Source organism: Aspergillus tanneri (genome assembly GCF_003426965.1).
Source record: "Aspergillus tanneri strain NIH1004 chromosome Unknown AapTan_5_pilon_pilon_pilon, whole genome shotgun sequence".
NCBI classification, from domain to species: Eukaryota; Fungi; Ascomycota; class Eurotiomycetes; order Eurotiales; family Aspergillaceae; genus Aspergillus; species Aspergillus tanneri.
The window spans coordinates 2999836-3023181 of NW_022984632.1; the positions used below are offsets into that span (position 1 = coordinate 2999836).

At 48.1% G+C, this 23346-nt stretch overlaps 9 protein-coding genes across 9 annotated transcripts; 3 read left to right on the forward strand and 6 right to left on the reverse strand.

Moving 5' to 3' along the window:
* Positions 1–792: 792 nt before the first annotated feature.
* On the forward strand, positions 793–1648 carry ATNIH1004_010402 (uncharacterized protein; the record flags this gene model as incomplete). The annotated part of the gene is made up of 2 exons (XM_033574977.1): positions 793–828; positions 881–1648. The coding sequence occupies 2 exons, from the start codon at positions 793–795 to the stop codon at positions 1646–1648; spliced, it is 804 nt and encodes a 267-aa protein (XP_033422995.1).
* Positions 1649–2673: 1025 nt separating this feature from the next.
* Positions 2674–4533, reverse strand: ATNIH1004_010403 (cytochrome P450; the record flags this gene model as incomplete). Its single annotated transcript, XM_033574978.1, has 7 exons — positions 2674–2836; positions 2901–3049; positions 3099–3183; positions 3232–3257; positions 3302–3622; positions 3683–4221; positions 4290–4533. The coding sequence occupies 7 exons, from the start codon at positions 4531–4533 to the stop codon at positions 2674–2676; spliced, it is 1527 nt and encodes a 508-aa protein (XP_033422996.1).
* Positions 4534–5773: 1240 nt separating this feature from the next.
* ATNIH1004_010404 (class I SAM-dependent methyltransferase) lies at positions 5774–7527 on the reverse strand (the record flags this gene model as incomplete). Its single annotated transcript, XM_033574979.1, has 10 exons — positions 5774–5868; positions 5926–5995; positions 6169–6505; positions 6559–6768; positions 6817–6857; positions 6920–6986; positions 7041–7082; positions 7142–7234; positions 7298–7341; positions 7414–7527. 10 exons carry the CDS (start codon positions 7525–7527, stop codon positions 5774–5776), a joined length of 1113 nt encoding a protein of 370 aa, XP_033422997.1.
* A 3219-nt stretch (positions 7528–10746) lies between these two features.
* On the forward strand, positions 10747–11191 carry ATNIH1004_010405 (CVNH domain-containing protein; the record flags this gene model as incomplete). The annotated part of the gene is made up of 3 exons (XM_033574980.1): positions 10747–10879; positions 10944–11134; positions 11189–11191. The coding sequence occupies 3 exons, from the start codon at positions 10747–10749 to the stop codon at positions 11189–11191; spliced, it is 327 nt and encodes a 108-aa protein (XP_033422998.1).
* Positions 11192–11745: 554 nt separating this feature from the next.
* ATNIH1004_010406 (uncharacterized protein) lies at positions 11746–13878 on the reverse strand (the record flags this gene model as incomplete). The annotated part of the gene is made up of 1 exon (XM_033574981.1): positions 11746–13878. One exon carries the CDS (start codon positions 13876–13878, stop codon positions 11746–11748), a length of 2133 nt encoding a protein of 710 aa, XP_033422999.1.
* Positions 13879–14778: 900 nt separating this feature from the next.
* Positions 14779–17212, forward strand: abp2 (putative ARS binding protein Abp2; the record flags this gene model as incomplete). Its single annotated transcript, XM_033574982.1, has 2 exons — positions 14779–15435; positions 15590–17212. 2 exons carry the CDS (start codon positions 14779–14781, stop codon positions 17210–17212), a joined length of 2280 nt encoding a protein of 759 aa, XP_033423000.1.
* Positions 17213–17741: 529 nt separating this feature from the next.
* ATNIH1004_010408 (uncharacterized protein) lies at positions 17742–18460 on the reverse strand (the record flags this gene model as incomplete). The annotated part of the gene is made up of 4 exons (XM_033574983.1): positions 17742–17753; positions 17847–18165; positions 18258–18310; positions 18389–18460. The coding sequence occupies 4 exons, from the start codon at positions 18458–18460 to the stop codon at positions 17742–17744; spliced, it is 456 nt and encodes a 151-aa protein (XP_033423001.1).
* A 1273-nt stretch (positions 18461–19733) lies between these two features.
* ATNIH1004_010409 (uncharacterized protein) lies at positions 19734–20426 on the reverse strand (the record flags this gene model as incomplete). The annotated part of the gene is made up of 2 exons (XM_033574984.1): positions 19734–20267; positions 20325–20426. The coding sequence occupies 2 exons, from the start codon at positions 20424–20426 to the stop codon at positions 19734–19736; spliced, it is 636 nt and encodes a 211-aa protein (XP_033423002.1).
* Positions 20427–21029: 603 nt separating this feature from the next.
* On the reverse strand, positions 21030–21832 carry ATNIH1004_010410 (uncharacterized protein; the record flags this gene model as incomplete). The annotated part of the gene is made up of 2 exons (XM_033574985.1): positions 21030–21677; positions 21740–21832. 2 exons carry the CDS (start codon positions 21830–21832, stop codon positions 21030–21032), a joined length of 741 nt encoding a protein of 246 aa, XP_033423003.1.
* Positions 21833–23346: the final 1514 nt, after the last annotated feature.

Below are 23346 nucleotides of genomic sequence, written 5' to 3' on the forward strand. Positions count from 1 at the left end.
GAGAAGATGTGGGAGTAGAGACAAGCTCGTTCAAGACAGAGAGACGTCTCGTAGTGGGAGAATAGAGTAGAGAACCAGAGGCCTTATATGGTGAAACAGCAGGACCAGCTCCGCCTATCCTAGTGTAGGAACCAACAGAAATATCCCAGGGACAAGGGGGAGCCGACCTCTTGTCCTTAAAATGCTCAGTCCGATCCCTTCGAGTCAAGAGCAGCGTCCCATGAAACTCTCACAGGATGGCAAGATCCGGGACAGCTACCAATCATTGGATTCACTGGATGGATTCGATCTGTCCAAGAAGTGAATGGCAAACGGAATGCGCAATCAAACATCCGATGCAGCATCCTGGGAGGTTGGAAAAAGATGTGAGTGGCCAGACGCTCTTCCGACGCAGGAACGTCGAGGCCAGGATGTTCAACATCCTTACACCGCTGCTCGTTGTTCCCAGTAGGCTGCAGGGTTGTCCATCCGGCTGGCAGAGAGTACAGAATCCCCATACAATTTGGCTTGTCAAAGCTGTACAAAGTCACAAAGTTACGTGCCGGTCTCCGCGCCCCATGGATTCTGCCTGGAAAGTCTCTCTCCGTTGCTCCCAGGGATCCTGGGAAATCCATGGAAACCCTGTCACAGCCCATATCTATAAAGTGTTGGGAGTCAAAACTGCGCCATTCACCATCGCTTGCTCTCACTTCTCTCTATTACCTTCCTCTCACTTTCCTTCCCTTACATCGTCCTCTGTCCTCTTCCGGTATCCTTCTCTTCACGCCCTCGTGAACTTCGACAACCACAACAATGCCCGTCCGCTGGTCCCCAGAAAAGGACCAGCTCGTCAGTGTTCACCATCCTTCACTCTACAATCGAAATACTGACTCTTCCCCAGCTTCTTCTTAAAATCCTCGAAACCCATGACCTCTCTGTGGACACCAAGCGTGTTGCCGAAGCCTGGCGTAAGTTCTACTTCCTCCCCCCTCCCCTCCTCCCCATCCATAATCCCCCATATATCAACAAAAATACTCAAAAACAACCCCAAACTGACATCCCACCAGCTACCATAGAAGAGAATGGAAAAACAGCTGACCGTCCCACCCCAAGGGCTATAACCGAGCGTCTCGTCCGCATGCGCCAGATAGTTAAGTCCACCAACGGCGGAGACGCGCATTTCAGCATCGGTAAGGGAAACAGTTCTGGCCCATCGACGCCCCGGAAGCCTCGTGCCGGTGCTGCCAAAACCCCAAGCAAAAAAACCCCTGCGTCCGGAAAGCGTAAGCTCGTCGAGAATGGTGGCGATCATCCCCACCTGGGCCAGAACGTTCCCGTCAAAATGGAAGACGAGGATAGCCCAACGAAGAAGAAACAGCTACATCCTACCGTCGAGGGTATGAATCAGAATCACACCGGGGGCCAGGATCTAGATCAGGTCGGCGTGACTTTGAAAACCGAACCCCAAGAGGATTTGATTCTTTTTGAGGAGTCTCCGTCCAAGAGAGCTTGCAGGGAGAGCGTCCTTCCTCCTGGGATGGCCAGTTACTACGAGGATGATGAAGACGATGATAATACGGTGGCGGAGGTGGAGAGTTCGGTTTCGGAATATGTTCCTGAGAATGTTGGGGCAGAGGAGGATAAGGACGATGAGATGCTTTATGCATGAAATACGATTGATTTTCTTTCTCGTTCTTCGTTGTTCTTTTGAGGATTGTGGCCAAAGGTAGTATTTCAGCATGATCTAGGAGAATGGTGGAATACTCCGGATAGTTACATATCAGCTCAAACGCGGAGTGGAAATTCTCGTTGCATTTCTGTAAGAATACTGACCTCTCCACGATAGAATTCAATGGAAGAGAACAAACCAACCACTCCACCTCTCCGATCCTACCGTCAAATTTCCATAACTCAAGAAAAAAAAAACACTAATCCCCCTACATTAAGAAGAAAGACACACCAAGCCATAAGGAAAAAACCAAGTCAATAGCCACCATCTAGTCACTGTCATTCTCAGACTCCTTCGCATCCTCCTCAGTCTTCTTAGTGGGGGAGTTGTTCTTCGAACCAGCGGGTCTTCCCCTTCTTCTCCTTTTCTTCTCGGGAGAAGGAGTGGCAGATGGAGTAGGCGAGCTAGAACTGCCCTCAGCAGCAACAGCAGAAGTAGGATGCGATGGCTGGGAAGTCCAGCTTGGTGTTGATGGTTTGGAGAATGGTGACGAGGAGCTGGCTTGTTAGTCCCTTTCAGTTGTGTCCGTCAAGAGATGGATGGGGCTTACTCTCGCGTCGGCAGTATCATTCCAAGCCATAGGCATTTTAACGGTCGAGGTGGAAGATTTTGGAACGTAGCGTTGGATATGTTTGGGGGGTGTTGAGAGTGGACAGAGTGGAAGTGACCCCGAGTGGGGAGAGTTTGGAGAGAAAAGGAAATTAGAAGGACAAGCGTTGGAGAGAGAGTCATTGTTTATCTACATAGAGTAAGGTTACGGGAGGGATGTTCTCGTCACTGGCTTGACGAAGCTTGCGCCTAAAAAATAGGCGCTGAATTGGATATCATGCAACGATCCATGAGACCCGCTATTGCTATTATTATGCAGTAGATAAGGCAATGGCTGGGTGGGAGAAGGCGTGAGAGGATTATAAGCAAAGTCGCCGAACAAAGGTACAAAGTAAAATAGAATTGAGTCCTTGTTATTAAGTAGCTCTTTCAAAAATAAACCTGTTGTTCTTTTCAGGGTGATATGAAGAAAAGTAATCGTTGTAGAGGAGCTCCTCCCGGCTCTTCTGAGCTATCTTCAAGTCATCGAACTCCCGGAACACATAGCCCAGAGTGGTGTACAGCTCGCAGTAAGCAAGTCTATCACCATGGTCAGTGAAGAAGCATGATATACAATGCAGACACCTACGGCATTCCTACACACTGCCTTGATCCCTTTCCAAACGCAAACAGGTATTTCTCCAATGCCTGGCTCTCATCAGAACGTATCCAGCGACTCGGGTCGAACTTCTCGGGATTCGGGTAAAGCTGTTCATTATGATGCATGGTCCACGGGCTCATGCTAACCACCGTCTACAACATGTCAGTGTCTGGCTTGATATGCTGCAGCTTACAGACATACTCCAGCTGGAACCTTATAGCCTCCAAATTCCGCGCCAGCCTCAGGGACAACTCGCGGAAGTCTTCCCACGACTCCAAAAGACAGTCTGACCCTAATTAGTGTATCCCATGAAAACGAGGGTAATGGGTATTACCGAAGAGCTTCTTTGATGACAGCGGTCTGACAGGTCAGTATTTTCTTTGAAATGGCGGACCGTCACTCACTAGGTACGGCAGCTTTTCTAAGACCAGAAAGTTCATCGCTGCTCCTGGCTCTGGGAACGCCTCTTTCAACTCAGTCGTTAGTTGCCCATAGATGATTGGATTGCGCACAACATTGTATGCTGCAATGGTCAATGCATTGCCGGTAGTGTCTGCTGCTGCCGCAAGGATAATATAAGCTTCATCCGTGAGCTCCTCCACCGTCGGCACCACGTGGCCATCAGCGGCATCGGGGGAGAGAAGCTGGTGAAAAATAGTCATGCGAGACACCTTGTCATTTCTATCCACTGCATCCTTGACCCCTTGAACATGGCGACCGGCAGCCTGGGGTCGTTAGATTTAGAGAATTTGAGCAGCGCCTGACCTGTGCAGGGTTCCACTTACTTGACGATGCAGGATCCTCCTAGTCAACGACTTGTTCAACAATCTTGCCAACCAGTATGGCATCTTTAACGCAATCGGCTGCATCCAAGGGAACTGCTGGAGAAACCAGAACGCGGGACCAAGATCCCGCATCATATTGAAGAACTTGGCCCCAAAATTCTCATCATCTAGGAAGTTGTAACACTGATCAAAAGCATAGTCGGTGATCACATCGATAGAGATAGCCCGGAATCCATGGTGTAAATCGATCCGGCCCATGGATTGCAATGCTTCTCGAATGCGCTTCGTCAGCTTACTTGCCGCCTGCTGCACGACCTCCTCGAGATCCAGGACCCTTTTGCGTGAAAAGAACGGGTTCAGTGCGGAGCGCTTGATGCGGTGTAGCTCCGGGCTAGGCGTCGTGAATGTCGACTTATCCGTGCCGAAGGCGCTATAGAAGTTGGCGTCTTTGCCGTATCGTGACCCTACCTGGTAGATTTTATCGCACTCATCTGGGTCGCTGAGATGGATTTCATTCGGGGTAATGCGAACTACTGGGCCTGGGGTTTGGAGTTAGAATGGAGGAACAAGTTGAAAATAACATTCTTGGGTGTGTATACCCACGAACCATATTGTTCATGCAGCTTCTGAATCTGCAGATACATGCGGCCTCCGCGCATGTTATACCAGAAGGAATAGAGAAAAGTAGCCCTGCCAAAAAGTGGCCCAGGGATCTTGGCCAGGGGGTGAAAAAATATACGATAAACTACAACACCAAAACTACGTAGCACGGTCGCAATGGTCAAGGAGACTGCTAGTAGCCAGATGGTATCTGTCATGGCCATACTTAACAAGGTCGTGGTGAACGCCATTTTCAAGTGTCTGGCTAGGACCAGAAGATATCAAGACGGACAAACTCAGTATCAGTGCTGGGGGCATCGAAGGCTAATAGAGGAGCTACTTGCCCGGTTAAAAGTACATTGAAGACTGTTCCCATGAATAACTAGTAGCCATGATTACGACACGAGCACTCTAAGGCTGGTGCTCGGAAGATGCGGCCCCACAGCCTATTACGACATGATAGCGACGGTACACTGTACTCCTAGGCAAAGGATGCCATTAGACGAAGACAATAGGGTTTGAATTAGTCACATTGGGTTCTTCCTAATTGGACCACGGATTTCCGACCAGACCGTCTGTCGAGGGAGATCCCCCACGTTCGTGAGAGACCGTTGATACATCGACCCGGCTCAGGTCAGGTCAACAGAAGAATGCCATTATACTGATTAGCGGTTGACGGCACAGATGAATTTTATGAGCAGCATCCCAAGAACCCAACACTAGCATCCACTATGTAACTATAGCGGCTTCGTATCGCCTTTTTCTGCCTTCGATGTCATGGTGTGCAGTACTCCATGCAACCCACTTTTAACCCGTCTTGCTGAAGAAACTAGGCCCAGTGGCTTGGAGCAAGGTGCAGAATCGCCGCACAGATGCCGAGATGCCTGCAGTGGTCCATATCGGGCAGTTGGAATTAGTGGAGTCTATTGGCGCTTGTACTTAGCATTTCTCATCTGGAGGTCCCAATTAAACCAGTGGTCCTAGACAGTGAAGGAATGTGGAGTTGTGGATTGGCCGAAGTGATGACGAAGTGGAAGGACAAAAAATGTCCTATGGAGGTCCCGATCGGCTTGGCGGAAAGTGGGGAGATAGAAGGCGTAGACAAACTAGGGAACTATTAATTAGTATTGCCAATAATAAGAAAGTTCTCGGTCACTTGCATTATTCACTATCAACCTGACAATTCCGGTACATCATCATGGCGGGGTGTGAAACAGAGAGACCAAAAAGTCAGAAAAGTAAAACCAAATCATGTTACGAGGTCATATCCGGAAATGTATTTGTGCAGCAGCCACCGTAATACAATCCAGCCACCAACAGCCTTAATTCCCTTGCAGGTATTTACCCCGAGCTAAATGGAGCTAAAACGCCTCCTTCCCGTAATCCCCGACCCTAAAGCATGGGTAGATTGGGCTATTGCTAGCATCCAGCAGCTAGTCGGATGCAAGTGCCCTCAATCCCTGTCTAACTGATGGGGAGATCGCAATATCCCTACACCGACACCTGGATTTTCGCCTTCCCTGGTACACCAAGAGGGCTCAGGCCTTCAGATAGTAACGGCTGGTTTCTGCCCGTATACTCCAACCCTATGAGAGGTCAGACACTTAGACTGTCATCCCGTCCCGCGAATACTTGCAACTTACACATGAAAATAAGAATGGGTTTCGGGGTCTCGGAGACCTTTGCGCATTTGAGCCAAAAAGACCTGTACTTCTGTATAGGACCACTAGTTCAGAAGTCCAGTGAGGATGATATGTTAGCATACATCTCTGCATCTTCGTGGTGAGTGGTATAGGGGGAAAAAGCTAAAAACAAAAAAAAGGGGGCGGGTTTAAGTCAACCCTGAAAGGGGACCCTTAAAAAGCAAAAACAAAAAAAAAACTTACGCCCATCACTCGCGTCAACAGTGCCATGGCCCATCCCTCGATCCCCTGTTCGCAGTGGACTTGGTTCCATCGGCCCAATGTCTTCAGCTTTTTGTCTTTACCCCACGCCCCAATTGGCAGTTTGAATCGACGTTCCGTCACGTTCTGAAAGCCGACATCCTGCATGTAACCCTTGGCGAGATCAGCAATACGGAAGGTCTTCCCGAATTTCTCTCCAGCATCAATAAAAGTTTTGGACCAGACAGCCAGCACATGATCGTCAGTCACAGTGCCATCGTCCGAAGTAAACTGAATGGACATTTCCAGCTGATCAAACCAACCACCAGGCCGCAGGTGTCTGAAATTCCAGTATAAGTATTGTTGCATTCGTCCCCAGGACAGATAACCTACTTAAGAGCACTGCGATAAAATTCGGGCCAGTCCGATATGGCCCCGTATAATGACCGCACATGAATCAGGTCGAAGTGGTTTTCCGGGTACACCCATGGCTCAGATGCATCGTCAATCTCGAATCGCAAGTTGGGCGGTACAAAACTGGGCTGGATTGGTGACAAATCCGTGCCAATTACCTGGGCTGATGGATACTCGTCGGCGAAGTCTCTGAAAAATGTCAGCTATGGTTCGCGGTAAAGAACAAGCGGCGCTCACATCGCCCAGATACCCGTGCCAGTACCCACATCAAGCGCCCTCTACCCGCTCATTGAATAAGTATACAAGAACAGAAATAAGTTTGTATATCATAGGTACCGACCTGTATGTTCTTGTCTATGGGTGCCAGTAGCAGTTTGTTGTCGAGCAGCATAGTAAACATGTGGTGACTCGATAGAACATTAGCGCAATCAAGGAAAGTATTCATTATACGCATAGCTTACGCAATATCGAGTTGCTCGTTCTGTTTATCATCATTCGGACCCCTGGGCAAGAATTAGGCCATCTACGATAGGAATGTCAAGTCGAAGAACAAGTCATATACCAGTAAGCTCCGTCCTTGTAAGCGTGGTATCGCCGCCCATTCTCAAAGCGATACGACGTGATCATCGAATTGATTGTTGTGGTGTCACTTGCACTATGATCACCCCCATTTATTTAGCTGGAGTCGCTGCCGTGTCTGACCGGGAGATTTACTCACAAGTCCTCGGCATAATCGGAAAAGGTGTCATCTTCATCCTCGGCCTGAGGGGTATCTGAATTTAGCTGCTCATCTATGGATAGACAAGACAAGATAATTGCTAGGGATGCTCATACAGAATCTGAAGCATCATCGTTATCAAAAGCTTCTGGGATAGCAGGCTGCGGAGCCAAGTGAGAGGCTGTTGAAGGATCGGCGGCCGCCCCTTGCGATCTGGGCGGCGAAGCCATGGGTGCGAGCCAAAGTGTTGAGGGCTTGATCTGAAATCAGTAATCCTGATAGCCGAGGAAATATGCCACTATCAACGGATACACTGCTGGTGGTTAAAGATATTGGGCAATTTCGGGATGCGAGATGGTCACTCGATGAAATACTCGAGATTTTTTGTTGGGTGAGTTGTGTTTCCCGCAGTTCTCGCTACTTTCAGCTCCCACTTGAGGACGGGTGGGCTAGTGTCGATTCCTTTTGGGCCTAACACTTTGCCTGCACACAACGGTTGTGATGGAGTTAAAAGAGGTGTTCGACCATTCAAACGCAGGCGCAATCAGTAAGATTCGGCAATCCATGCGGGGAGGGGGGGAATGCAGTCCTGTTGGCAGCCACCGCCATGGCATTGTCCACGAACGAAAACGAGGCCCACAGGGAAAACGAGCCCGGTCGGATTCGCGTCTGAGTTTTGAGCAACAGTCTGGCGTACTCAAGAGTCCAGAATGAGTAATAGATCCGGAAGAGTGAAAGGCTTAACAATGTAACCGCCGCGACACAGCGGCTCAGAATAATAGCCACTGTGAAGGGGGCATTTCTGACTTCTTACCTAAAGCCCAACTCTTATACCTCGGAGATGATATCCCTTGCCATTCATTCCACAAAACTTAACGGCATTCCAGTCCTCGATACGGAATACTGGGTCATTCTCGGGGGGGAATCGGATCTAACGGGCGTGCCATAGTCTGAACTTCGTCAAGGATCGATCCACTTCAAAGTGGATCCAGTACTTTTGCGTTCTGGGTTGCATGACAGTCATGCTGACTGTGTTCTTTACATAACTACAGGAATCGTGAAACTTAGGTGACGTGATGTGGAAGTAAAGATTTGGTCTGTTAACAATCAGCATCTCTTGCCTCAGATTTAATAATTGCATGCTGCAATACTTTCAATGAACGACACAAGGTGCTTTTTGACGACTCATCAATATCCACCACTAAGATGGTGTGTAATATAGTTACCCCCAACGAATCTGAAAACAATAATGAATATGGTTCAGAATGCAAAGTGTTGGGAATGCATGTGACAACCTGATCCAGGATCTTTTCACTTGCTTCATGCTTTATTGATCTTGTACCACCACTCTACTTATCCAGTTATGAAAACTGTCAAATGCCTTCCAGAGAAAGACACTGAGGTCCCAACTTGCGCAATATAGCTGCAGATCTTGATATTTTTGGGGCCCTCTCACACCTTGCCCACAAGCGAAAGATTTTGTAGGAGGAATTTTCCCTTTCATTCTTCTCCTCACACGTTCTTGTCCCATCTGCAGATACCGAGACATAAATTTTTTTATTTTTTTTATTTTTTTTTGCCCTTAATCGGTTCCTAGTTCAATACTATTAACTAAAGTGAGTCTTCGACTTTAATCGACAATGGCAATACCTGCAGAGAAGATGCGAGCTACTCTCATGTCTACAGAAAACAAGTAACAGAATTCTGGGTTTTGCCGGCATGGAACAGACGAAGAAATTAAGAAACTACAAACCTCGACGTTCTAGGATGTTGATTGATCCTTATTTCTGGTTCGACAAGTTTCCACAACACCTTGATCCAAATCGTACGACGATCTCTCGCTGGGACGGATACAGTGTCTTGGTTGAGACATGCTATCCTAGGAGACAACAACAACAACAACAAAAAAAAAAAAAGCAGGCATTTATATGATCCAGACGTCTTCCAGCCTGTGGGATCCAGACACTTTGCCATGGAACAAGCCAGCCAAACACCGGACCTATGGCGCGTGGGAAGTGACCGGAAGACTGAGTACCGCTGTCTCATTATCTTCCGGCTTGCCTAGAATATGTGGGAGTCTCTTGGTATACAAATGACGTATTCTGCATTCCTGTAGCGCCTGTGCAACTGCTCTGTACGACTTTTCGAGCTGATTCCGAGGAGGACCAATAGTCGCAACCAAGTTCTAGCAATCATGCGCCCGGCCATCGGTAACGGACAGACGTGCAGTGTTGGTAGAATGACAGGTAATGCCATGGGTCTTCTAGTCACAGCTGAGGCATCCAGATTCTCAGTGGAGGTAGTTCGTGCATTCCAGCTTCCCGACAGCGAATAATTTGCATGTGCTATACATATATCCATGTAGGCTTCAGTGAGAGAGAAACTCGGGGGGTCTTATTTTCATTCCATTTACCTAATATTTTTTAGTCACTTTGTCAATGCCACCCTTGGAATAGCCTAACTACTCCGCTACAATAACCTACAACAAGAATACTACGGGGAAAATAGCCGAATAATAGCACAACATACTATATCATCCCGGTGGTGGACATTGTCACTCGATCCTATCATTGAACTTATGAGCTTTTTTTTTTTTTTTTTTTTTTTTTGCGACCCTCTATGGACAAGAGATTGTGCTTCCATCTGATCCCAACCCATCATGGTATGAAATAAGAGTCATACATAGTTCACAGCATACGCTGAAGATAATAGGACACGGGTTGGGACTGGATCCAAGCAATAACCGAGCAGACAACTGTCGGACTGTCGGACTGTTTGCTGTCAGCCTTATGCCCGTGTCAATATTCTTGGCGTTCAATATGACAGGCTACGTAGTCTATATAACCCCTGGTGGTTATTGACTGCCCACAATTGCGAGCCACAGAACATTTCCAAAAATGGCTGATACGATGCAATTGCACATGATAAGGGAAAGAACATCTGTCAAGAAAACCCATCTAAAGCGATACAAACAATCGAAATAAGGATGCCGTCAACGGAGGTCTGACAGATGCCCCTCCAAGATCCACTGCTGAAGCGGCTGCCAAGAGACTCCATGGATATAGACTGAGTGGGGGATTCTCTCACCAGCCGCAGAGCATCCAATCTGTGGCCGTGTTTCCTGACCCTCAGTGGCGCATTATTGCTGCTGCCTGGAGCACATACTAAACAAGTTAGCGACACAACACCATCGGAATTGTTATTCTTGTACCCTCACTGCAGGGGCCCACTATCCTCGACACTGCGCGACATTCAGACAAATGATTCCAAGCCATGTGTATAGCACCCATAATGTGGAGACTGGAGAGAAGACTAGAGATCATGTCCCTCAGAAGTAGGAGGGTGCAGATATAAAGGTGAGCTGATCTGTTCTGTGTTTTTCAATTGCTCTTAACTTATCATCCAGTGTCCAGCAGAGAGAAATCCCCAGACTACCTACACCCGCCAAAATGAGCTTCCACCACAGCGCAGAGGACATCAGGATCGAGGACAACCATATCTTGGTTGCCCAGCTTATGGCTGAAGATGGTGAAATGCGAGAATCTTTCATCGACCTGGACAACTTTATTGGTAACAACAATGGTACTTCATATGGCTCCTAACCTAACGAAGCTATGCCCCGCCCTAACTAAATCCTATCTATTAGGTTCCTTCGAGTGGGACGGACAAAACTTCTCAAACAGCGCCTCAGATGTCAGATTCGAGATTGAGGGAGGGGCAGATGTTCCTGTTCTACGTGCTATGCTGATCAACATAGAGGATGAGCTAGTCGATGCGGACATCAATCTGGCAGAGCGTATTGTGAATGATAAAGGGGACCTTGTGTTTCAGAAGTTGGTGAGAGTCCTCACCACGTTGACATGGAGAACTTTGCTAAATTAAGTTTGATAGTGAGTTGTGACCAAATTTCCTGTATTGCAGCGTTGCACTTTTGTATCTATCGTGGTGGATGGTAGATATTTCCTGTTCCAAGCTTTATTGGACATCACAAACCCGTATTTAGGAAATCATGCATGATATGGATACTTATGATCCTTGCCAATTATTCAGGCTATTCCATCTGTTAGGCCACCCACCCTTGTGAGCTTTCATTCAAGGCAAAGCCATTCTATCTGAGTAATGCTCAGGAGCCAGCCAATCCAGACGCCAGCCAGCACAAAAAGATGTGAAGAACGAGATAACAAACCCCCAACCTGTTCCAGACCATAATCCCTCCCAAAATAGTATTGTTTTTGAAGCCTCAACTCCTCACAAGCACCCCGAACCACCCAAGTGTATGGTTTCATAAATTTGATAAATATGAGAGGGTGAGCAAAGCAGCAAATCCCTGCCCGCGTAGTAGGTGCATTAAAAAAAAATCGGCAGCCGAATAGGAAGAGTATTGCAAAATAGCATCGAATGAATAAAACTGCAACATCAAGATAGAAAAATCCAGAGGATAGCAATTGTCACCATGCATGACTCGTATCCCCCACATCTAGGTCATGCCCGTTCCAGTCTTCGTCGCCACTTAACTCATCATCAAGGAAATCTTGCTCATTAAACTGAGTTTCAGTTGGACGTTGATTGTCAATCCGGACTGAGACAATATCACACATTCCCTGCATAAACAGCTTATTCTGGTCGTCGTCCCCTTCGTTTGCTGCTTGACCTGGTGGGCTCTTGTTTGCGTTATCTTCGATCTCAGAGAGCTTTCGCCGGGCCAGTCGTGCACTTTTGCGTTTAGATGGGGTTAAAAGTCCGCTGTCTGCGGCATCAGACTGAGCAGCACCATCGTCACTAGTTTTAGCCCGGTCGAGGCTGACGGCAATTGGAGTATGCACAATTGTGCGAAGAGTCGAGTCTGGAGGTGAACTCCGCCTTAGGAACACCTTCTCCAGCTTCCCAATCCACTTTTCTCGGAACGATGCGCGATCACGCCAGCCAATCTTCAAGATCGCACTGATCACGAGCCGCCGTAGGTCTCTCAATTCAGAAGCGGCGTCAATTAGGGAGGTAAAGAATATCCCCGCTGTACGGTCGTCCCATTTACGCAATTGAACCAACTCAATGTCTTGCAGCGAAGCTGGCCAAGTCGGGATTTCAGAAGGACTAAGCAACTCCTTGAAATGAGGTTCAACATCGTGATAACTCGACCAGTCGTGCATGGAGACATCCATTTTAAACCTCTCAAGATTTTGACATGATTGCGCCAGGCTCACAATGAAAGACAGACTCAAATGGCGATTATGGCAGAGATTCAACTCCCGCAGATGATGACCATGAGTGGCAAGAAACGAATTGAAATTTACTGTAGTCACCTCATCGCAGTTATTGATGGTGAGAGACGACAGCGTTGTCGGTAAATTGGGCAAAAGATATTCATTTACAATCGAGCACTCTATAAACTGCAGGTGATGCAGATATGGAAGCCCCTTCAATGCCGTAGCCAGGACAACTTCTCTTGCATCCGACCCGTCAGCACAGTCATCGTCGTCCGATTCTTCGGACGCAATATGTAGCAGTCTAAGTTCCGTGAGGGATTGAAACGCAGGCTGGAGGTGCTTCATTATCATGAGTGGCAGCAGACGCTTGGTTTCCATGAAACGGCTATTCCAGTCCCAGCTGCGCAATCTCATAGACCCTGACTCGATGGCCAAGAAAAGGCTTTCTGGGTAAGTCCATTTCGAACGGCTTATCTGCCACGAAGGAAGACCGATCACATAATCATCGCTGTGGTATAGTCGCAGTCTTTTCGCACGGGGGGTTTTCTCAATCAGCTTGGGTAATTCGAAATACCCCAGAGTTGGTCCGCTTTTATAAAGTAAGAGAGTCTCTACATCCACATGTAGTTCCCTGACTTTGTTCACGTAGTTAGTGGAGAGATTCTCTTGCGGCCAGGAGAGCAGATTAAGCAAGCCGTGGGACTTGGCAGCTGGTAGTAGTGGTGGGCATTGGTAAAGGGCCGCCAAGGCAGGCTCATGGAAAGCACGGCAGAGAAGAGACATATTCACTAGCCATTGCACAGAGTTATTTCTGGTCATAGATTTTTCATCCACTAAAGGATACGAGGCATATAGTAATATGTCGAACAAAATATGGTAAGGTAGGGTCTGCCAGGGTGGAACAACACCAGAGCCTACAAATAAAGCGTCATCCGCCTCAACTTTTCTCCTTTTGTGGAGTGATCTACCCAATTCCAAGTGACGTTTCCCCGACGTTCTTTTTGTCCCTTTTGTTTGGGATCTTGTCTTCACGGTTCGCTTGCGTGGGGCTTTCGTCTGCGTACTGCGGCCTGCTGGTTCAGGAAATGGATATGTGTGGTGGGTTGGGGCTTCGACGGGAATCACAGCCTCTGGATCATCAGTCAGGGATCCATCTGATGTATCCGTAGATTCCTCCCGATATGAAGTGGGCATGCGATTTGAATCGCGCGGGCGTAACGAGAGTGATAGGCGTGCCAGTCCGTCCTCGTCGGATACAGTGTTTTCATCATGACGGTCCTCCGAGCTACTGTCTTCATGGTAGGAACGGACCTTTGTGCGACTAGAACGGACAGGGCGAGGATGTCGGGAATCACGTTGCTGAGAAGATTGAGCCATGATGGGGTCTAGGTCTGTTCTCTCCTGCTAGTGGAGAGGAGACCAAGTGAGAGATGGATAACACATGGTCTTTTAATGTGACGCCAAAGAGTTTCCCGTTCCAAAGTAAGCAGAAATAGGTTATCTTGAGACACGCGATGGTAGAGAGCGGATTGAGGAATGGAATGGTCTCGAGGCGACGGTGGGAGGAGGAAGGTGACGATGGCGATGATGACGCTTTGAAGGGAGGCACGAGTTTATCGATAAGAACTTTGAAGGGATTGATTGCCTGATTCTTCTGAGTCTCTGGACCACTAGCCCGCCTTACGGCCCTAGAGGTCGGTCCTAACTATATGAGGCTAGCGTCACATGTGATCACGGCCAAGGCCCTAGGCATCAATTCCCCCGCCCTGAGGCCTCGACGCTAGACCGCGACAGGCATCGAGGAGCGTCCCGAAATAGAAACAGTCAGCTCCTCTCAGTCTATCATCGGCCTTGTTAAAGCGCCGCCGTCGTCCAGCCACCTTCTCCTCTTTCTCTCCCCCATTTCTTCTGCCGGTGATCATGGCGATCGGGTTTTCCCATCCTAGACATATCTCGTCGCGGGCTGTGTCTCCCGATTCTAAAAGTCGATGTTTGCTGTCTTTCCCGATATAAATATTTGACTACTGTGTTAGCACATGTGCTCCATTGGGCTGGTCCCTAATTTGCTTGTCTTCCTTCAGTTTAGTAGTACGGCGCTATTGATACGCATTCGAAATTGGACCTGGATTCGCTGCTATTTATGATACCCAGCTTATCGTCAGAGCGCTTATATTGTTCTACGCTTTGCTTTGCCTTTCATATATATTTATTTCTTTTCGACGTTGATTGCTTCGTGTTCAAGGAGCGAAGTTCCTTTGCGTCCTTGCTCCCTCCACGATGGAAGGTTCGTTTTCCAATGTCATGAACCACACCGACCGGAACGACCTAGGCAATCCCCCGATGGTTATCCAGCAGTATGCGAGATACCCGCCCGCTCTGGAGCCTGGGTTGCAAAGCGCATCCTCACTGGGAAGCGCCCCCAGTCGGCTACCAGCCTCCAAATCACCCCCGCTCAACCGCAAGGAGACGCCTCGCAGTTTGCAGGCATCACCGACAGGCGTGCGATCGGGAGTTCCCCCAGCATCAGCACCCACCACGCGCTCAGGTCCCTCCATGTCGCCCCCTATGTTCGACCCTCTTCGCCAAAGGGCACCCAGAGAGTCGATTGCTGACCAGCCAGAATCTCGGTCGCTGCCATCTCGCGATATTAAGGATGATACCATCGACGATGCCTATGTGAATTTTATCTTTTACTGCAACCCCAATGTTCCTCTTTCGGTAGATACTAGCGAGCTACGAAAGACATTCCGATCGCCTCCCCGAAGCGATGGCAAGAGCTTCAGTATTTTCACCCTCTGGGAACTCATTCGGAAACTTGACAACAAAGAACTGAAGACTTGGATCTCTCTCGCCACTGAGCTTGGGGTCGAGCCGCCTGTAATGGAAAAGGGACAGAGTACGCAAAAGGTTCAACAATATGCGGTCCGTCTAAAGGTGCGTCGAGGCTCTTAGCTTACCTTCAGTTTGACTTAGCTTGTCTAATACGCACTCTTGATTTTTTTTTTTTTTTTAGCGGTGGATGCGAGCGATGCACGTCGATGCGTTCTTTGAATTTTGTCTAGGTCACCCGCACCCCTACTACACACAGCTTCCTGCGAACAATGCAGTTGTCAGCGACAGCCGCGACGGTGTCCCATTAGAGGAGGATCTAGCGCTGAGAGCTCTTGTGCCCCAGTGGAAACCAAAACGGGGCAGGAAAAGGGCCGATGAAAGAGATTTTGGGCTTGACAGAATATCCAAGCGACCATCCTTAGACACTTCCGTTGGCATCCTACATCCCGGCTCGTTTCCCTCGCACTCCGCCACATTCCCTCACAGTGCTATTCCATTTAGCGCTTTCCCCGATGAAATGGAACCTAATGATCCGTGGGTAGCTGCTTCGTCAACGTTTACCGCTGGGTCTTCGGAGCCAGCGACCAGCCAACAGGGGCAAGATGGTCGTTGGAAGCCACTTGATCGCATTGCATCTCCCGCCGGTTATCCACAGTCAGCCATTATGCCTCGAGGTCATCATCCACCCGAGGTCTACATGCATCCCATCGAACCACGATCTGCAGTCACGCCCTCATCGGGTGATAAGCCACGTCCCAAAAGACGACATGGCCCTGCAGTGTCATCCGCATGGCCTAACAATACCGGATCATCCACTGGCAAGACTCGCGGAAGGCCACCAAATAGAGGGACCGTCTCTGGGCCCTTTTCTTCGTTCCCGGTTAACCCCAATCGCACTGATCCTCCTCATGTGCAACATTCCAATGTTAGGCCTTCGCCTACCTTCGTTGTCGACCATGACTCTTCTAGGAGATTCTCTCAATCTCAGTACCAACAATCCCCCACCCCGCTCCCTGGCGGTCGGCCAAACAAGCTGCAATTGCAGGTACCGCATCACTCGGGCGCGCCTGTGCGCCTTGCCACCCCGCCAACACTGATGGTCAATGGCGTCAACAACCCATCGAACTCTTTGAAGGTCGAGGAAAACCAGCGAAACGGGGCTTTAGCACCCCATCAAATGAATACCACAATTGCTCCTAATCCTCCAATTCCTACGGCTCGAAACGGTCATCCTGTAAATGCAGATATAATCACCGAAGACGCTGTGCGGGTATTAACGAGTGACTTGCTGCGAGCCAAAGTCACCGGCCGCCCAGCGCCTCTCGGTGCTGAGGAGGCACGGAGCTTGGCAGTGACCATATTGACGACCCTAACGGCGTCATATTCCCAAACCCCATTTGGGTTTCCAGTTCTAATGTCCGCGCTTCATCTTGGGCTAGGACACCATTTCGGTTACCCAGGGGTCACGGAGAGTACCATGATCGTCCACGTCGAACTGGCCCCTGTCCCATCCGCTCTCGTGCAGGGGGCTCCGGGCCCTGATGGGACGCAGTCAAATTTCATATACAGCGTAGCCCATGAATACAAGCATGGGCTTCGTTTTAAAACCAGAGTGACGTACGGAGATTTCGCTCTCGGAAAAGGCGATAGCAACAAGCGTGAAAGCATATCCAGGGCCACTGAGGAGCTTGATAATAACATTACCGAGGTGGATAGTCTGGATGATGCAGAATTCGAAGTAGACGGAGCGGATGGTAATGTGTCCGAAATGACCTGGAAACAACGGTACATGAAGGCCCGGGCTCAGTTGCAGAAGAAGGAGCGCTCGTTGTCCCTGTACAAGCGCAAGATTCTCGAGTCGGTCATGACGGATATTTAACGGACAGCTTATCAGAACAAAAGCAAGGCAAGGTTTGCTTTTCCTTGGTAGAAGTCGTTGTGATTGCCTGCACAACTAGTCATAAATACCCCCTTGCCTGTATATTGTTGCGACGTGATTCTATATAAGTGATGTGCATGTGGACGTGCTTCATCACTGAGCTCGCTGTATGCACCGGAAATATTTTCTTTGCATCCGTTTTCTTTTCTTGGATACCCTTTGAGCGACGTTGATCTTGCTATTGGGATTAAATGTACGCCATAGAGCCTTTTCCTGATTTAGTTGATTAATTTGAATGTTTACTTTGAGGTCAATCTGTATTCGATGATTGCCATCTGCTAAGCCTGCTCCAAGTACCAGTAGATCCTCTGCTTTCATAATCGCGATGGAAATGGAAATGTGACCAAGACAAGGATAGCTCCAATCTAGGTCCGTAAAGGAATCCCCAGGAAATAAAGAAAGTAGTAGTTCCATTCCATACAAAGAGCAGCATCCTCAGCGCATCCTACTGAGGATCCCAAGCCTCCATTTACACATCGAACTATCACAAGAATCAGCATTCTCATCATACTCGTATATATATACAGAAATACTACAAGCAAAACGAAATGGTAAGATATAGGTAGGTACTCACCAAAGGCAAATCATCCTCGCTCTCACCATGGGATTTAGTCTCCTTCTCAGAGCCAGCCATCTGTTCTACTAGATCCTGCGCACACATCACCGCCGATTTCTTCATCAGTCTGGCCTTCTTGGGCGAAGAGTTGATTGGGGACGGGGTCGTGGTTGCTTTGCGTTTTGCCTCAGAGTGTTTATTCTTTCCTGGAGAGGCATTTTCATTGCCATCGCCAACGCCGCTATTCTTCCCGGATTTATTTCCAGCAGGAGTAGATACAGTGCCTCCAGATGGGTTGATACCGTGTGCTTTCATGAGACGTTCGTAGCGTTTTGCACTTGATTGTTTATTTGTTATTTAAGATACTTTCTTTTCTTCTGAATGGGTATAGAGATGTGAAAGGATGGATAAGAGGGATGGATGACTTACGCAGCACCCTTGCTAATGATGCTGCATTCTTTGGCGACTTGGTTGAAATCAATCTATTTCGCATAGATGGTGAGTGATGTGCGAAAGACAGGATGAGATAGGAATGAGAGAATAGTCGGGTGGACCCATACCTTGCCGCTGTTTGAGAACCGAATGCAGCTCAGGAGGAACTGAAACTGCTCTTCCATGGTGACTGGGGCCATAGTGACGTGTTGATTCTATGGAGATAGTTGGAAATTGCGTATGGCGATTAGGATAACTGAGAGATTATGAGAATGAGAGCTGTCTGGATAGAATAGTGGAGAGGGTCAGGTGAATAGGTAAAAGAGATAACGGAAGGTCATGAGTGAGACGGAATCACCAGAGAGAGGAGAGAGTAGAGGAGGCTGGGAGGTGGTAGTGAAGGACAACTAGGGGGAATGAAAGCTGGATGATGTGTTTTTCCAGTGGATAGATACAGCTGTCAAGAATATTTACTAGGACTATCTATATTGTCTAGATTTCCAATCCAAATATCTATAAATAGTGATAGTTTCAGGGATGAAATCGTCTTCACTTAGTTTACAAAGAAAAGCAAATATATCATATCTGTCTTTACCTGGATCCCTCACATTGGTTCAACTACCAACCTTAGGATCAAACTCAGATAACTAGTATCTAATCCGAAACCTCCATGGTGCATGCATTCAATCAACCCCTCGAGCTCTCTAGTACGCTGTACAGCTTTCCAGTCCCTTAGCAGCTGGAACCGATCATACTAGCTGGACGCTCCAATCCACCATTGAATCCACTGACCAAGGATAACCAACTGCTAGCTCTTGAACTACCCATTGGTACATCCAGTGGTACTCGCAATATTGATGAGACAGATTCACTGCCCCTGTTTCGTAGTTGTGGGCAACTTCCCAACCAGTCCCCATTAATGCCATATAAGCTGGGCCCGCCATGGAGAAGATCGTAGGACAAGAGGGAAAGCATAGAGGTCTGTGAGTGATATTTGGATCACAAGGGAGCATGGAAGGATAGATAAGATTGCGATGGACATCGATGAGGCCTGGCATTCTTTCTTTGCTTAATTGCTGGTTAAACATCCCAAGGAGTTGATGGTGGACTCTCTACCTCCAGGCTGTATTCATTTCTGGAGTGATCAAACCATATTGTATGGATTAGTTGGCACACATCAATCAAATTGTTTTAGGAAAACTACGATTACGACCCTAACATCTATTCATGCGAGTCCACGATCCAACAGTTGAGATCAAATGATTATCCATTTCTTTTATCCATTACGGAAAAAGAGTCAATTAATTACATTGTACCACTATGTCCAGAGTCCGAATTACCAACAGAAGAAAATGAAACAACAACAACCACGAGGATCTCTGGAACGGCTGAGGGTCAAATCAGTAAAATTCGGACCCAGAAAGACATCCAACCTCCCGAGTATCATCTATAGATGGATACATCCACAACGCTTCAAGCCTGGTTGGGAGTATCGGGAACACTATCAACAGTCTCCACTTCCTTCTTAACAACCACTTCAACGGCCTCCAACAGAGCAGTGCTAATTCCGTCTTCTTTCTTAATTTTCGCACCAGTATTGGAAGTGCCAGCGTCCGAAGTGACGGGTCCAGTGGCCGGGATCGGCTTCGAAGACACTTTGGCGCCCTTCCGCGGAGCCTTCCTGGGAGACACAGTCTTAGCCTTAACGGGGGACACCGGCTCGTCATCCATCGAGACGTCAGAACCTTTATCCTCGGCCTTGATGGTGACAGTCTCGTCAGCCATAGCGTTGATGGCTTTGGCACTCTTGCTCCGGGTGGACTTGCCCGCCGGTTTGGTTGGTGTCGCGGGGGATTCGCCCTTGGCCACACCAATCTTCGGAGCTGGGCTAGTGTTGATGCAGTCCAGGTTGGCGAATCCGTATCTTTTTCTCAGAACACGGAAGCGATTTCCCACGGACGCTACATTGGTGTAACCCAGGGCTTCGCCAACCTTGGCCAGATCGACCTGGGAAGTTCAGTGGGTTACGAGGAGATAGTGGAATATGTAGTGAGGATGCTTTACCTGTTTGTTCTGGTCAAGGTTCTTGACACATTCCATGATGAACTTGGCATCTTGCTGGCTGATATCGCCATCGGTGGTGGTAGTTTTTCCGTTAGAAGACATGGTCAATTGCTGAAACTGAAGGAAGTCTGAAGCAAATATGATGTAGCATGTAAGAAAATAGGGAAAATAGGGGAATTAATGACTAGTTAAGCAGCAAATTTGAAATATGGAGTAAAGAGCCAAGCTAAGCAAAAACAAAATAGATGGGTGTGGAGTCACACAGTGAGAAGAAGAGTGTGAGGACGGTGAGAGGAGAGAGAAGGGCAAGGGAATGAATAACAAAAAACATGTAGGAAGATTTCACCACTCCAAGGGCTTTATGTTTACGTTACTTTCAGCTTGATTATGTCGTCAACATGGGCAGGTGATTACCAGTGATGGTCGTCGCGGGCGATGAGCTATGGATGAGACGCTGATTCTGGTAAGGGGGCCTGCTCTGAACACTCTCTCATGGATTTAATCAGAGACTACTTGAGTAGAGATCTATAGAGTGGTCATATTGCCCCTTCCATCCATGTCGGCTATGGCCCATGAAGCAAATACAACCACACTCGGAAGGAAGATCAATGCGTTTGTGGGCTTGATATACCTAAGTAGACGTGGAATTGCATACCTGTAAGTAGTACTATTGTCGATGTAGCAAGCACAGAGGAAACCAACTAATTAATCGCGATTCTCCACTCCTTTCCCATCCACCCCAGCAACATTCGTCCCTTGATACTCCACTTCATTTCCTTGTGCGGCCACCACCTGCTCCTCAGGCTGCTCCACCTTGAACAACACATCGCCTACTCCCATTTGATCCCTCGGTTCGGTCTTGATAGGGCTCCACGCCGGCTGAGAAGCAGGACAATTCTCATATTCTAATGGAGACCGGCCAGGAAAACTCTGGGCAGGCGAATACTTACTCAGCTCTACTGGAGCCACGGTAGACGACGAATATGGGAAAGCGGACGACGGCGGACGTGGCTGATTTGGAATCATCATCGGGGAGGAGAAATGGGGAATCTCCGCTAAGGTCGGAATGCGCTGCATGGATGGGTCGGCCTTGATGTATGGGTCCGACGAGTAGGGTGCAATCCTAGGTTCCTGCTTCACCTCCGGTTTGGGCTGCGAGGCGGTTGGCTCCGTATCCTTGTGAGTGTCCATCTTCCATGAGCTGTCTTTGGACTTGTTCGCGGTCTTTTTGGGGCGGGGGGCTCGCGGTGTGGACGTGATGCCTTCCATCTGTTGTCTGAAGCGAGAATATCGCATACGAGCTGCGTGTCCATTGGAGATGTCCAGCTGCGATGCCACCAGATTCCAGTCGATCTTGGAGGAGAGACTCCGTTAGCTACCTAGTGGTAGGAGGATCAAGGGACTATAGGACGTACGGATTTTAGGTCCAGCTGCTTGATGATGGTGTATAGGAATTTGGCCGTCGGGCTGTCCGTTGGCATGGCCCTACTGCGTCGGACAGTACTCATGGCTGCAACGCAAGAAACTCAGGGAGGATACAGCAAATGCACTGGAGTAGAGAGAATGTAGTGCCAGGACGACTGGGATCTAAAGGTTGATGGAGAAGTATGCACTCTGCTGCACAAATGCACCAATATATAATCCAGCCCACGGCCAGCAACAGAGACAGCCATAACAGCCTAATCAGACAGAATCTTGCGGAGATAAAGAAACTGCATTCAGCCCGTGCTAAAAGAGAGACAAACGAACCTCATCGTCTTGCCGCATTGTCTTGAGACTGTGGATGTTGTTGGTATGGCATTTTGTATCCACGGGATAAGAGAACAAAGGTGTAATTTTTCTTAGAGGCACGGCAAGGATCCCTATTGCATACACACTGTGGAGCATTGCCAATAATCTGGAATCCAGCTCTCTTTGCTTTCCAAATATTCAGGTTTAGCCCCATCACGTGGGATTGTAAGCCCAGATTGTTTGGACCAGAGAATGAGACATAAGAAACTTACAGATGTACGCAAATGGTTTCCTTCTCTCTTTCTTCTAGGTACTCAGGAGTAATTGTACTACAGCCTCTTCGCATACTGATAAATTTCCAATACACAGATGTGCTGCTGCCATTTTCAATCAAATTTGATACCGACTGTATTTGATAAGATTTTACAGTACTTAACAAATATCTATAGATGTTCTATACCCTATGTCTAATAAATGCTAATTTAGCTACTGGCTGGTGGGTACCTAACAAATTGCGAATGGCTGCATAGTGATTTCAGAAATCTAGCGTTATGCAGGCGGAGACAATATGGAATACAGAGAGACACAGAAACAAAGGCCCACCGGCTGAAAGTACATGGTTTCCCTTCAGAGAACGCTAAGTCTACTCCATACTCCGCATAATATTTTATTTGACAAGCTGCCTCGTACTTTGTACTCTATACTTTAGACCGCGTTTTCTGTACTGTGGATCTATCATTTTTCACAGCTAGGCCTATGCGGCTAGATACGCGCGAGTGAAAGCGATGGCTCCATACCTTGCAGTACACAAGGCAACAGATTTCTCACAAAATGCCCCTTATGAACAAGAGCCTAATTTCCCATTAGACAGGGTCATTGGCTTCTCTTACCATAGCTGCAGGAGCTCCCCAGTCCAGCAGCCTCTTCCCGATAAAGGTACAGACTCTCTGCCACACTGAATATGGTGTGTTCTTAACGAATCACAGATCCAATTCAGTATTTTCTTCCTCTATTTACTGGTTTCCCTCGATAGTTCTCAGTGACGGTCTTATCTTTTCCCCTCTCCACTCCATTCTGGTGTTTTACACGCGCTTCTCTACGCGTAGGTTGTGGACTCTCTCGCGTTTGTCTGGTATAAAACTCTTCATGATCCGCAGGTCACTTTCTCATCCATCCTTCCTCATTATCCTTCTTCCATATTTCCACAACCCCTGATCCTGGTCAAACATACGCTATGCCGAGACGAAACACTCGATCTCGACTCCTAAAACGGGAGAAAACTAAAACGCAC